General features: G+C 36.1%; 1 protein-coding gene across 1 annotated transcript in view; it reads left to right on the top strand.

Annotated features, from left to right (window-relative positions):
• The window catches only part of lmbrd1 (LMBR1 domain containing 1), a 114925-nt gene that overhangs the window by 72639 nt on the left and 26055 nt on the right, over positions 1-16231 (top strand). The window contains exons 10-14 of the mRNA XM_039651754.2: positions 695-759; positions 1080-1182; positions 5394-5498; positions 9234-9383; positions 12089-12167. Of these exons, the coding sequence (XP_039507688.2) occupies positions 695-759; positions 1080-1182; positions 5394-5498; positions 9234-9383; positions 12089-12167 (502 nt within the window). The remainder of the gene's footprint in view (positions 1-694; positions 760-1079; positions 1183-5393; positions 5499-9233; positions 9384-12088; positions 12168-16231) is intronic.

The following is a 16231-nucleotide window of genomic DNA, read 5'->3' as shown; positions in this document are numbered from 1 at the left end:
GCTTACCTTGAGGGCATCCAAGATGTAGGTGTCTTTGTTTCCACAGTATTTTCAATTTTTATATTTTTAGGTCAAACCGTTCGTGTCTGTCAGTCATATAATGGAGGTCTATGGTCACCACCTCAAAGAGCATGCACAGAGAAGTCCAAATTAGGCCATCAGTGTATTCTTACATTTACGAGTCATTAAATCATGTTTAATTTAGACTTCTCTGTGCATGCTCTTTGAGGTGGACTCCATATACCTCCATTATTTGACTGACAGACAAGAACGGTTTGACCTAAAAATATCTAAATTTAAACTACTGCGGAAACAAAGACACTTAAATCATGGATGCCCTTCAGGTAAGCTAAAACATATCAAAAATGTATTTCAAAGTGAACTATCCCTTTAGTTTTATAATTAAATCAATTGATCAAAAGTGGGAGTAAAGAATTTTACATTGCTATAAAAGATTTCCATTTCAAATAAATTAAATTGCATTAAATTACATTTGACAATATATCAACATAGAAAGAGTTATTTTGAATAGTAATAATATTTCTTTTTTTCATGTATTTTTGACCAAATGCAGTTTTTTTCCCAGATATTCCTCTTTTTTTTTTCTGGATCGTTTCTAAAGTAAAGTTACTAAACTTTTGAAGTAGCTTGTCGAATTACTGTTGTAACGGTGTCTCTTTTTATGTCTTGTCAGATCTTGCTCGGGGTCTTCTTCATCCTGGTGGCCCTTTTGTTCTTCGTGACCTTGTTTATTTCCAAGTATGTTCCATCAACCTGCACGAAATGTCACACTGATTGAAACTAAAGCTCTACTCCCATCTACTCTGTCTTACATACACACATTCACCAGCAAATGACTGGCACTATTGAAAAGCTCTTGAAGACATGTTGATTCAATGCTGCTGCGACCATAAATCTGTTGTTATTTTACACACATATTCATCAACACCTGCAGCACTCTAAATTAGCTCACTCTTACAATAATTTACTATAGCAGACCATGGAGAACTGTGGTTAATGATGTTTCTAATTCAGTCTCTTATGTGATGATGTTGTTAAATGTGTTTGTCTTGTTGCAGTCTGGATAAAGCTTTACATTCAGCTGGTATCAGCACTGGATTTATCATCTTTGGGACCAACTTAACCAACCCTCTTAATGAGCTACTGCTGGCGCTGCAACCGGTGAGCAGCATCCTCTCTTTCTTTTGTCTCTAGAATCACAGTGTGTCCTCAAGTACTAGTGGCAGGTTGTGTGCAACCAGAGTTGTGTAATGGCTCGGGAGGAGGAGGTGCCAGAAATGGAATGCATTGTTCGCTTTGGTATTACTACGACACTTAGAAGTAGCAGCCGTGGATGTGTCGCAATAGATGTGAAGAATGCGATCTGCTCGGCGTAGGCAGTTTCTGCCGAGACCGGCAGCAATGAGAAATGCATGATTCTCTAATTGGCAAGTTCACACTGTCATTCAAAAAGTTCGGACACGCCTACTCATTCCTTATTATTGCTAGTTCCTTCATTTTTCAATTGTATTAAAGCCATTAAATCTATAAAATAACATAAATTGAAAGTATAAAATTATGTATTAACCAATATATTTTGAATAAAGTTCATGGGGGCATTTTGAATACTGATTTTTTTTTTTTTTTTTTTAAGCAGTATTAAAAAGCTTTACATGATTCCTAGACCCTGTGTTAAAATTGTTGTAAATAATTGTTCCAGCGAAAAGTTTGGGGCTCATTAACTCATTTTTTTTTTTTTTGTACTCCATATGAGAAATCTCTTATGCAGTGTTGGGGAAAGTCCACCCCTTGAAATCGCTGGTGTTTCTGACATCCCAAACTGCCTTGTAACTAATCACGCCAACGAGTGGATCTCTGAGCTGGTGTGTGAGTGAGTGGGAGTGGGGCTAATTTGAATATTCATAGAACCGGGTATACTACATAAGTGTGTAGAGTTACATTCCAGCAATTTTAAGGCAGGAAGAAAATTTTTTTTCCAAGTAAAAAATGTTTAAATATGTCATTCTGGTGATCAAAGATTAGTTTTAAGGGATACAAGTATTGACTACAGGAGGACTTTAAAAGTAATGCTTTACAACACTGTGTTACTGCCTAAAAAGAAACTAATTGCATTACATAATTACTTTTTATGGGAAGTAATGCTTTACTTTTGCTTTACTGGGCTGGGCTGCACGTGCTTGTTTTTTTTTTTTTTTTTTTTTTTTTTTAAATAACAAAAAAGTTCTATTTTTTTGTCAAATATGAAGGCCCTTTCACACCAAAAGTGAAATGAATAAGCTTTAGGCTGAAGGAAATGCAAATTTACGCCTATTCAGTAGAGGGAGCAGAAGAATTGGACGCAGGAGAAGAAAGTTTAACAGGCTTACTTAAAGGGGGGGGTTGACTGCGATTTCACTTTTTTCATTTTAAATAGTGTGTAATGTTGCTGTTGGTGCATGAACAGTATCTGCAAAGTTGCAGCGTTGAAAGTTTAGTGTAAGCAGAGATATCGTCTTTTTAAAATCAGGAAGTTTAATGCCTACAAAAACGACTCGATTGGGACTACAGCTGGGTTTTAGACGTCACTAACCCACACATTTACATCAACCCTCCCCCCGGAAAATGCAAAAAAGGGCATGCATATTCCTGCGGCTCGTCGAGTCTGTGATGTTCACCCAGATGTCAGGTCTTCTGTGTTCGAGCTTCCCACGGACGCTGTACTTCGTCAACAATGGATACAATTTATGTTTGATTATGTTCCTAAAAATGACGATCATAATTTAGTTCTCTGTGCTGCGCATTTTACGGAAGGCAGCTTCCAGAATCTCCACGAGTTCAATGCCGGATTCAACAAGAAACTGTTACTAAAACATAAAGCAGGTCCAACTTTAAAACCAGAGGCAGCAGTTGTTGGGCCACAATCTGTAAGTAGGTTAAGACTTCATCATTTTAAATGTATTTGCATGTATAATTCCAGACGTAGCCTTGTGTTTTAGTTTTATCAAATGCCAGCGCTCGCTTTATAGCCACTAGGCTACTAGTTATGCTATTTTCTGTCTACGACAAAAGCGTACAAACATTATGGACCTGAATTTTGTATAAGTACTAATGTTTAAACATATTTTTCATGTATATATGTTTATGACGTTATTCTCGATTTGATCAAGAACGTAAAACAATGCCAACGCTGTTGGTGAATAACATTAGTAGCCAGTCAGTTGCTATTATTGCCAGTGAGATGCTATTGTGTTAAACAAAAGTGTATAAAGTTAAAAAATGTAGCAAATTATCATTCAGAAACGTTAGTAAGAGCCGTGTGTGGTGAGGTTCTGTTTGCCTCTCTTCATCGCCGCTTTCTCGGTCTGATTCTGCCTCAAACTGATACCGCAGTTCGACACCATTATTTACATCTGGACCGGAGCGCAGGCACGTTTCACCCGTAAAGGTAATGGGCGTTAATCTTCCGGACAACGTGAGCGACAGTTTAGCCAATCACAACACACCAGCCCAAACTAACCAATCGGAGCCCATTACGTGTTTCTGAGGGAGCGGTTTCATAGACTCAGGAAGTCAACCAGTCGTCCGAGGACAGAGGAGAGCGCTGCTTACAATAAAGGTGAAGTTTATGAAAAATAAGACTTTTTAAAAAAGAAAAACCACAAATACATGTTATATTGCACCCCATAAACACAATCATGCAAAGAAAAAAATCAGTAAACCACCCCTTTAAGAAATACAATTAGATTAAATATATAGAGTATATTTGTATTATTTAACATATTTAATTATTGCAGGTTTGTGTAATATTCTGAGTTTGCATTTAAGGGATATTGAATATGTTTTGTGCAAGTGAGATGAGTAAATACCTGCTTACATTTAGTCTAGAATTATAAAGACCATCATGTTTGCACTGCGCAAACGCCTCTGCACCTTTACTCTCAATTTCTCTCAACATGGGGACAGGAGAGCTGTCAGTCAATACATCGAAACACAACTTAACTTGTTACTTATTTAAACTTTATTACGTAACTGACATTTACTTGTAACGTGTGCAACAGGTTCACCAGCAGGGCTGCAATTATTTGAAGAAAATACAGTAAAAACATTGTGAGATAATATTTGAAACAAAAATATAGTAATATTGTGAAATAGGATTTTAACCAAAAAAAAACAAACAAAAAAAAACAGTAATATCATACAATTAAATTTAAAATGTAATGTCATTCTTTTGATGACAAAGCTTAATTTTCATCATCATTAGATGCCAGTTCATCTAGTTTGTATCTAGTCGAAGTAGAAACCAGGAAATGTGTTGCCACTGAGCCATAATTCCACATTCTGCAAGTACAAAGCTGTACATTGACCTTAAACAGCTTGGAGCTTGGTCTGTGGCTGCTTGCCTCATAAAAAGATGTGATGACCTCTGAATTAAGTGCTATTATGACTTGGAAATAAGTAATAAGTACGCTTTTCATCATTTAGTGCTATTGGGTGAGATTTTAAATCCTTCAATCTTTTTCAAGTAGGGCAATGATCAGTTTCCATGTGCTTGAATAAAATATGATCGCTTGTTTTATTCGCTACTTAAGATGGCTTGATTAAACCAAATTGTTCAGGAATCCAGACCATTGATTTCAGCAATGAAATGTGAAAAGGGAAAAAGAAAAGTAATTTGCAAAGAGATAAGACATGCAGGCCAGAGAATTATTGCTCATGCTTCCAGAAACATTTCTAATTTGTGCTTTGTGATGTCACCGACCATATTCCATTCTTGATATGAGGGCAACAGGTAAGGTCAGTGTGTGTTTTGCTCATTAAAAAAAAAAAAAAAAAGCTTTTCAGCACCAGTGGAGTTATGGAGGACAAGCTGCCAACAGAAGAGGCATTGTCATTTGTATGAGCCAGCAGCTCTTCCAGGAAAAAGAGGACCATTTTTAGCTTGACTTTCAAACAGTTCTAACATGTAATTCCTGTGGCTCTTTTGAGAGGAAATGTATTGAAAATAGTCGGAATTGTTGAAAGATTACCTCGGTTGTGTGAAGCAATCCATCTCTCGCACAGGAGTGGCAGTATTTTAGGCCACCACTGAGAATGTGAGTGTATATATATATATATATATATATGTATATTTATATGTGTGCCTTTGTGCCTCCAGCATTGTGATGTTTGGGAAACATATATAACTTACTCTAAAAAAACATTCTGGTACACAAGGAAAAGGCACTGAAAGCGGACAACACTTCTAGTCATCTTCATTGTCAAGTTAATAGTTCTTTTAGTTAATACTAAAGCCCACACTAAGTGTTTGTTGTGTGTGTAGTTGAATAGTGAGTATTTTGTAGCCCTTGAATGGAGTTCGGGAGTTACTGTTGATGTTTCTCTTTCTTCTTCAGGTATTTCCACTAGACTATGTTCTCATCACCACCATCACCATGTATTTTGTCTTCACCTCCATGGCCGGGATCCGTAACATGGGCATCTGGTTCTTCTGGATACGGGTGAGACACAACGTCGTTTCTTTTTCATCCTCATTTACCTGCTTTATTAGGGTTATTGTACTGAATTTTAGTGGTTACAGTTTGTATAGGCCAAAGGTAGTTTAAAGGAACACTCTGACTTTTTGGGACTTAAGTTTATTCACCATATCCCCCAGAGTTAGATAAGATACCTTTTTCGTTTCTGTGCGTGCTGTAACTCTGTCTGACGCACCCAGCGCTAGCTTAGCTTAGCACAAAGACTGGATGTAAATGGATACAGCTAGCATACTAATCTCAATAAGAGACAAAATAATGCAAACATTTTCCTATTTACATGTTGTTATTTGTATAATCATAGAGTGTACAAATAACAAGGTCATATGAGACACAGCCCTCTTTTAACCATATAAATATTGGGAACTATATTCTCAGAAGGCGAAGCACTGCTACTTGGATTGAGTGATTACCGCAGCAGAGAGTTCATACAGGTGGGGGTATAGAGTCAGCAATTACTAAATAGTAAAAGCATAGTTTACAATCATGGGTGTAGGTTGTATTGTAGCTGCAACAATAAACAGGGGAGACGAGGTAATACCATGATGTTTCATAGAATTTCAACCAAAAACGCATCCTGGCTAATAAATATCACTAGGGCTGCAACTAACGATTATTTTGATAATCGATTAATCGGACGATTATTTTTTCGATTAATCGATTAATCGGATAAAAAATTATATTCCATTTTTTTGTTTATTATAACAAAATAAAACCCTAAAAACCACACTCTTTTGTGTGTTAAACAATCTACTTAATACAGACAACTTCATTATAAAGAGAAACAACAAATAAAATATATATATATGACCATAACCTATGACAAAAATGCTATTGTAAACTAGATTAGTGGATAACTCAGCAAAACTTAGCCTAGAAATATCACAAGTGCACAATAATTTTATAAAATCTGAACATTTAGTGAAAAAAAAACATTCCTTAGTGGGGAACAAATAAGAGACAATAAGTGTAGCACTAACAATGGTAAAACGTACACATTGCTCTTTGTATTGTTGTTATACATTCATGAAAAACATCGTAAAAATCAGATGCACAAGTTCAACTGTTTTAAATGTAAAGCACAGCTGTTTAGTGAGGAAGCAAAATATAATAGATAGGACAGAACAAGAAAGGCTATTAATAAGCTTTCATTGCGCAAAAGTATTATGACATGATCATGAAAGAGCTGCACAAAGTGCTTATGCTCATCGCGAGCGCTGAATGAACACGGAGTCACAGGGCGGCGCGCAGTTCTTCAGTGTCCGCCGCATTAAGCACCAAGGAAAGAGAAAGACATATTGACTGTGTATTACACAGTATCTATGCAATAGTTTATTAAGACTTTTCTTTTAACAGTTTTAAATTTCAGTTAGGCTACTGTGCACGTGAAGAACAATTATACTGCGCCGACTCTATAGTGTTGTGATCTAACAGACACTCAGTAGAAAGTGATTAAGTTACAGCAATAAAAGTCAAGCAAGATAGAAAAACCATCATAGACCTTTATCTACGGATCAATTATAATAATAACATTGAATCATCTTGGAAAGAGATCATCATGTGTTAACTGTTGTAACGCGACGGGCTGTTTGAACACCGAATAGAGAATGACTGACAGCCGCAGTGGAGGGAAAAGCTTAGGTTAACTTGAATTTAATGACTTAAATATACATTTCTATCTCACATTATACTATAGTATGGCTTCATAAAGTATACACGATTAACGTAGGTCACCTATTTTGGGTTCAAAACGGCGAATTTACCGAAAGGTGAATGATTTTCGTGTATGCTGCATATTGATAGCGGTTTCCTGATGCCCGCAAATTAGTTCAAACTCACGGAATCAAGAGCGCGCATGCGAGACAGAAGATAATGTGCTCCAAACCGTCCGTGTTGCGCGCGCCAGACAGAGCGGCGAGGGAGAGAGACTGCGTGTGTGCCTCATGAAGCGCATGTAAGAAGCGCATGTTCCATGTAAACAATCCCCGTGACGTAATCAGACCAACTAATCGATAATGACATTCGTTGACAACGATTTTCATAATCGATTATAATCGATTTTATCGATTAGTTGTTGCAGCCCTAAATATCACATAGCATGAATAAAGAATTATTATTACAGTTATCAATATATTCTAAATTGCTGAACCAAATGTATTCAACAGCATATAATACAGTAATGTTAGATAATTGCATTACGATAGGCTATAATAAGGGGAAAGTAATACCACAAGGCAAATGTTTTTTTGCACAATGAACCCACAGTAGCCTACCCATACTGGACAAGGTCACTGTTTCTCAAAAAAAAAAAAAAAAAAAAAAACGATTCATTAGCAAGGTGGCTGAGTTTAGCTCTTGTTCCGCTCATTTGTTACTAGGAAAGTTGAAAATCACCAGAAGAGCAAAAACAAAAAGCTTGATTAGATGGAGATGAATGACGTGTATAGCAGCATGTGGTAAGGAACTTTATTCTATTAATGTCATGCAGCTAGACCTATTATGAAAGTAAGTTTCCAATCATCAGAGGGCTTTATTTACGTCATATCCGGGAGATAAGTCAGTAAATTTGAGTAAAATTACAGGCTTCGAAGTTAACTTAGCCATTGATTCATCAGGTCAGCGTTTTTGGTTGGAATTCTATAAAACATCATGGTATTACCTTCTGACAATATAGTTCCCAATATTTATACAGTAAAAAGAGGGCTGTGTCTCATATGACCTTGTTATTTGTACACTCTGTGATTATACAAATCACAAAATGTAAATAGGAACATGTTTGGGTAATTTTGTCTCTTATTGGGATTAGTATGCTAGCTGTATCCATTTACATCCAGTCTTTGTGCTAAGCTAGGCTAGCCGTCATCAGAAAGAGTTACAGCACGCACAGAGATGAAAAAGGTATCTTATCTACCTCTGGAGGATATGGTGAATAAGCTAAAGTCCCAAAAAGTCAGAGTGTTCCTTTAAAGTTATTTAAGGAAGGTTATAACAACAATAACTTTTGTATATCTTAAGCCTGATTTATTTATATACATATAATTATATAATTCATAATAAGTTAAATACATATTTAACTAATTAAAAAATAATGTAATAAATCAGCAATAAATATGGTACATTTTATTTATTTATTTATGAATGTGAAATTGACTAACGATGTTATTATAGTGTGTATCTATAAAATGTAGATATGCTGACAAAATAGTAATTATTAATACATAGTCATATGCTGATTTAAATTAATTCATATTCCAATTAGTACTACATATTTAACATTAATAACAAAAATATTAAACCAATTAAATCAATATTTTTTTATTACAAATCGAAATCCAATGTGAACTGCTGGGTAAGTGTTGGGTAGCAGACCTCAGTAGCACACAAAGATTTATGGATTGGAAGAATTACTTGGAATAATTCTGATAATTAATTTGAACAACTTTACTTTCTACTATAACTGCAGCTTTTGACCATCTTACTTGGAAAAATGTTTTCATTTTAGTTTTGAGCCTCCATATTTTCAAAGTATCCACTATAGCAGTGAGGATGCTCTTACCTCTCCTTGTTTTTGTTGCTTTCAATACAACATTATTTGTATGTATATAATTGTATATGTACATTTATGCAGTCCATAGTGCTGTAGACTCATAGCACTCAGTCATATCAGTAATATAAGGATGTTTTGTGTTTCTTTTTATGCAGCTGTATAAGATCAGGCCTCAGAGAACCCGACCGCAGGCCCTCCTTTTCCTCTGCATGATCCTCCTCCTCATCGTCCTCCACACCAGCTACATGATCTACAGTCTGGCCCCGCAATACGTCATGTACGGCAGCCAGAAATACCTGCTGCAGGTAAGATGTGGGTTTGTTTGTGTAACAGTCAATCCCTTGTGCTGCGCTGCATGTGGATTACAGGATTACAGCTGTCTTGTTCTGAGCAAACGGGGCCCACGCCGGTGACATAAGTGTGTAATGATCAACCCTTTACAAAGCAAGTGTCTGAAAGCATTTCAAAACCTTCTCTCCCTACTGTCTTCAAAAACCATTAAAAGCCTTTCTGCATCCATCTTTTATTTATTTATTTATTTATTTATTTATTTTTGCTTCTTCAAAGGTCCGTACATTTATGTGATGTTACAAACTGTCTGATGTCTTTGACCCGCTCAAATGAGAACGCTTGCCCTCGTGTTCTTTCCTGTGAATCTATTCATCCTTGTCATATGTAGCCTTGCAACTTTTTAGCAAATTGCAGATTATCCTGGCCAAGAACCACCCACTTAGACAGGATGAGACCTTCAGACCTACACGTGACGCCTCCGTCCACATTTGTGCTAAATGATACCAATAGTATAGATTATTGTGTGTGTGTGTGTGGGGGGGGGGGGGGGATTACACTAGGCATCATGTGATCATTCGGACTGTGAACGGCCCATGGGCATCTGAGGCTGAAACTGACAAATTCTTCATCAATCAAATCTGATTTCTGTTCACTTCCTGGAAGGGTAGCAGTCATTCTGCGTATATCCAGTGGTGCATGTTGTCCCGTTTGATTACTTCCAAAAGTTATGCTGCCTTTACGTAAATACAAGCTCAAATGAAGAATAATTTGACAAGCTGTCGGAAGGCTGATGGAGCAGAACTTTTGCTGAGGACAGAGAAGGAAGAACAGCTCGCGGCAAGATCAAACCTCCCGTTCTACTCGGCAAACATCGCAGCATGTGTCGAAATCTGGCCAATTACATCTGTCCTTCGCACCTCTGCAGCTTCAGATATAAATATTGAAACATGCTTAAACGAATAACCGAGAAATACATGTGCTTTGCAGGGTTTTGCGCCATGCACAATTGAATTGAGAATGCTTTTTAAATTCCAATTGAATTTCTGAATTGGAACTGAGGGAACAAACGTGATGCAGAATTAGATTTTAAATTGAAATGGTAGGGAGAGTGATTTACTGAAGTGCAATGAAAAGGAACTCGTATAACTGTGATTTTTAGTAGATAGAAAAAAAGTATTGTTTTAATTCATGTTAATGATGTATTATTATTATTATTATTTTTAATTATCATTTTTTGATTATTTTCTTAATATATATTTTTATATATTTATACATTGGTTTTAATTTTGGCACACAGTAGCAGATGGAAAAACATCATAAGAAAGTACACATTGATTTTTAGTAGATAGAAAAAACTATTGTTTTAATTCATGTTAATGATGTATTATTTAATTTTAATTTTTTTAATTATATTTTTTTGATTATTTTGTTTATATATATATATATATATATATATATATATATATATATATATATATTTATACATTGGTTTTAATTTTGGCACACAGTAGCAGATGGAAAAACATCATATTTTTTTACACATTAAAAAAAATAGTCACTGGTAAAACACCTGAAATAAAACTGTAAAATGTGTGTATTGTATAAATAAATAATAGAGGATACTAGATAGATTAATGAATCCTGCACAATAAGACCAGGAATGTGTATTAAGAAAGAAATTAGTGTCACTTTCTAAATTCTTGTGATATTAAATGGTGAAACACTTGGAGATTTCTGAATTGGAAGACAGTATGAATCAGATTTTTGCAAGCATAATTTATTATTAAAATGAATTATTTGACTCATTATTACACTAACCCATATAGTTCATGTATTTACTTTTAAACAAGTGAGGTTTACTCATACTCATAAACAGCTATATTATCTCCAAGCACTTGGAATGTGTAATTGAAACTGTATTTGAATTTCTGAACACATTCCCATAATCTAATAACCCAAAAAGTCAGTCTTCCTCTTATAATTAGTATGTGTCGTAAAGAATTCTGCAGAATGAGTCAGTCAGAACTTTGTTTTTAGTTTTCTTGTAAAAGAGGGTTCTAGAAATATAAGTGCTATTTGTACTATAGGCTGTTGTTTTAGCACCAGTTTACTTAATGAATTATGCCAATTGGGTTTGATTATAAAGCGGCTCTTTAAAATGACAAAAGTGTGCTCAACAACTCTACATGTTTACGTATATGGCAGGTTAAATTGCTCTTCTCCATCATCTGATGAATTACTACTGCCATCAATGCAAACATCTTTTTTTTTTAATGAAATAGCTTTTACTGACTGCTTTCACTTTAGCGCTAATAGTGCCATTCACGTGTCATTGTGCCAGGAATATAGAATAGAGGTTTTTTTTTTATATGGTGCAGTGTAATAAGTCTAATTTAAATAGAAAGGAGGCATTGTAAAGATTTATAATGACTTAATTTAAACACTGCAAGGCTATTAAACTGGATTGCAGGGGATTAGTGAATATGATTTTACACTGAAACAATTTGCACATAACTGTCTGGTGTATTTGTCCCAGAATGTAGTAAGTTATCAAGTGAGCATTAAAAAAAGAGACAAATATCACACCTGTCACATTGCTGTCTTATTCTCATGTAAAAAATAAATAAAATAAATTGCATAGGGTTAACTTGTTAGTCATATTCCATAGATTAGTTTGGTCTTATTGTTTGTTTTTTTTTTATTTTTGTTTTTTCCCTAGACCCCAGTGCCTACAAACTCATCACAGGGCAATCACTCTGCTGCCATCACCAAGATATGCGACGCAGACGCTCCTGAAGGTAAGACTTGTATTGTTTATCACCCACAGAGTGACCAACGTCAGTGGATAACGATTCATCATTCCATATAGGAAAGTTGATGAGAGGTTTAAAGAGAGAGGAATATCAAGGAAGCTATCAAATAATAACAGAGGTTGTTTACACAGAAATGTACAGTAGCAAAACGAGCCGAGAGGGCAGAAAAGGGTCATGTATTTTTTTGTCTTTTGACAAGAAACCTTGACTTCGATTTATCGGTTACCTAACTTAACCTTGGTTCTCTCTAGAAGAAGGAACGAGTATTGTGTAAGTTGTGTTTACGCTACGGGAAAGATGAATGTTTTCAAGATATTGAAGCCAAAAATTATCCTTAATTTGTGTATCAATTGTCAACGCTGGCTATTGCTGGCAATTGCAGCAGCCTACCACCGAGCCCGGCGTGACGTCACGCCCAATGAAGGGTGCTCGCGCCCTCATCGCGTCACAGCCCGCCAGAATGGGCGTGGCTCAGCGTATACAAGCAGGGGCTCGGAGGCTGTTTCTTTGGTTTTCATAGACTGAAGCGAAAGTCGCTCGTGGCGCGAGTAGGGCAGGTTACACATATTCGTTCCCTCTTCTAGAGAGAACCGAGGTTATGTTAGGTAACCGATACGTTGCCTTATGAGAGATTCTCTCTTATTGCGCAAGTTAGCTTACGCTACGCGAGTCCCAAGGTTTCCCAGGGAACCCAGATAAGTGGGAAATAAGGCGGCCAGCACTTGTACAAAAGCACTCATAGGGAATACAGAGCGGTGCAGTATTATAAGTGAACTAACACTATTATAAGTGAACTTTAGGTGAAAAAGGCAGTGTGTGGCTCCCTTGAAGAGTCTTTGGCTGTAGAAATGTGAAAACCCACATTTCCTGCACCTTGGTTCCTTAAATATTGTTTCCAACTTCCCATGAATGATCTCTGCTATTAACAACAACAAAAATAACACAAAAAGTAAAGATTTCTAAGCCATGTCCTATCAACCAACTCTGAGATGAATGACTACAACACACATTTTCAATTTGAAATAAATAAATAAATAATTCTAAATCTAAAAAAAAAATCAAAAGAGCTTATTTTTCAATAAATTAATACTTTTATTCAGACTCTTTGTACTTTTAGTTGCTTACATTTGTTTATATTTCAGGATTTATATTTCAAATAAAGTTCGTTTAATTAAGTTTTACATCGTTCAAATAGATTATAAATAGAATACATCGTGAGATTGGATCTCTTCTGCCACGATTTACGTTTTCATGGTAACAGCAATTATTGTCTTCAGAATTATTTTGGCAGTTTAGTTCTTCATTGGGAATTTTGCAACTACATAACTGAAATCACACTCACTTCTAAAGAAGCATATATCATCCATTAACAACCTCAGTGCTCATAGTGGGTCTTGTTTGAAAGATGTATATGTTATTGTTGAACATCAGTTTCTCTGTGGAGAAAATTAATATGATTTTTACTTCTGAAACCCAGCGGTTGTGCTGTTCTCACCCATTATATGCAACAGTCTGATATTTACGTGTTCTTTCTGAACTGTGTGTGTCCTCACAGTGAGGTGGCCATGCAAATACAAGCTTGACTATATATCAGTCGCCCCCTTATCCAAACAGTTCTAAATGTTTATTTGTATGTCTGTTATGAAGAGATGAGCCGAGTACTCAGTAAATAGAATGAAATGGATTTTGCAGAGGACAGTTTGCATATAAGAGGCAGCAGCATTAATGATGATAGATGTGAGATGAAATCGTAAACCAGCAGGAGACAGTCTCAGAATCTGAATAGGAGATACAATTCTCTTCAGGTGCGATGGACCATTGTGTTTCTGTACTGCTGTATCTGTTTTAAACTGTTTGGTTTCATGTGCTCAGTCAAGGCAATGTCTTGATAATACTAAGATATGAAGATGCCTGCATACCATGACCCTTGCAGCTTTGCTCGGTTTTCATTACGAAAGGGCGAGATGGCAAATAGCACAGTCTGTCCGAGAGATATCTACATTAATTAAAATGTTGTAAAATTAGTGGCTTAAACCAGCGAAAGTGTTAATTACGATCTATAAGGTTAATTGCCACCATACGTTTCTAGTCAATTGCTAATAGATCTGTGTGTTTTGAGTGTGCGGTGCACAAAGGCAGATTCTAGATCAATGTATTATAGAGACTGCAGTCAGAGATTGTATTCTCATGATGGCAGAAGAGGGGGAAATGTGATTTAAAAGTGCCGGATTTACAGGAAAAGCTTTGATTTAATGTTTTAACAGCGAGATGTCATGCGATGCATTGTGACTAGTGATTCTAAGCTTTTCAACATCTAGTTAATTCAATACTAGGTTTGTCTCTCAGTGTGTTTTTGACACATTTTATGAGATCAACTTCAAACCCTGGGAAATAGAGCCATAAGTTATTCCTTAATGTCACGGTGGATTCAGATGGGATTGGTTATGGTTTGACATACTGCCATCCAGCCTGAGTGTGCAGTCATGATACTGTTTTCCATCCAGAGGAGGGCACTCTGATATTACAATCCGATCTCATTGAAGGATTTTGGAATAATAGTGGAATCAAAAATATTAATATGCAATTGGATCAGTGAACCAAGAAGAAGTGGCCAATCTTCCTTAATGTCCTTAAGACGTGTCCCCCATCAGCTGTAACCTTTCCTAAAATACACCTCCCTGTGCTGGGCTATATTCCACCTTCTAATTGCTTCTCACTCTCTTCAAGTCCTCGGATTCTTCCAGAATATCGTATTGACAGGCTGAGAGTTTCCTGTACTCCCCATTTTTATAGGCTGCTATAAAAAATTCAGGTCATGTTAGGCCTGACTTCAGCCGCAAAATGATCGTATTAGCTAGCTTTCTGAAGTAAATGTAAGTGTTGCTTGCTCAAAACTCACTCTCACGGTGGTTGCTGTGCGGTTGCTAAATTGTTCTGATTCTGAATAGCTTAAAACATGTTTCTTTGCTGTTGCTAGGGTGTTCTATTTGGTTCAACATGGTTTTAGCATGTTTCTACACTGTTACAGCTCGGATCCATTCCGGGTAAATATATGCCACTTGTTTTATCACCTGCCAGGTGAAAAAGTCAGATTGCTCTTTTCAGTTATAGCCATAGACTGTAAAAAATATGGACAAAGCGTCTGTGACGTTTGAAGAACGGGTTTGAAGCTGTTTATGGGCGGCGCCATACTGGGAAAATCTTGGAACATACAAAATACAAAAGTTTCAGAAATGATACAGAGGTGGTATGATGTGTAGTGTCCAGTGTTGGGAGTAACGCATTACAAAAGTAATACATTACAGTATCATATTACTTTTTGCTGTAAGGCAGTAGTGTAAGGCATTACTAATCAATTTTCAGTAATATTTTACTCGTTACATGTTCAGTGAGGCTTGTATTACAGTTGTATTACAGTGTATTGTCTGCTTTTACTTCTTAAAGGCAACAGATTATGTGAAAGTTTTAAAGCAGTCTTTTAGTGCCGGTTCAGAGCGGTCGCGTCTGTAACATTGTTTTTTCCTCATAAACGAACACGAAAACTAAAATAAAATTAATATTTTAAGTTCTATGGAGACTGAAGAGCCAACCCTTCCTCATCTGATTTGCGCAGTGTAATTAACAGAATTACAAAAAATCGATTTTGCCTCCTATTTTTTTGTCATGCATGAATGTGTGTCTTTTCCCTAATATTAAAAATAAAACCGACTGATATTTGTCTAATGTCTGGAGTCCTTTAAGGAAGTAGCCTATATACGTTTCAATACATGTATTTTCTGAGAATTTTAATTTCAAGTTTTGACTGCAAATGTCATGTCCATAATGCTGGACCCAATTTTAAATAAATTATCCTCAACTAGTTTTGTGGTGTAGGTTTACGTATTTTATAATGTTAACTTCAAATAATACTAATAGCCTAATTTAAAGATAAGGCAGCATTGGATCTGGACGGTAAGGAGAATAACGCTGGAGTTGGAAGAGGTGTGTCGCGAATCTGTAGGTTCGTGGATCTGAGTCGTGTGGCGAATCGCGATTTCGGTTTCATATCG

Source organism: Pimephales promelas, chromosome 11 (assembly GCF_988280905.1).
Source record: "Pimephales promelas chromosome 11, fPimPro1.hap1.1, whole genome shotgun sequence".
Classification (NCBI taxonomy): Eukaryota; Metazoa; Chordata; class Actinopteri; order Cypriniformes; family Leuciscidae; genus Pimephales; species Pimephales promelas.
Note: the sequence above shows the minus strand (reverse complement) of the source record. Positions and strands in the feature narration are given on the sequence as shown.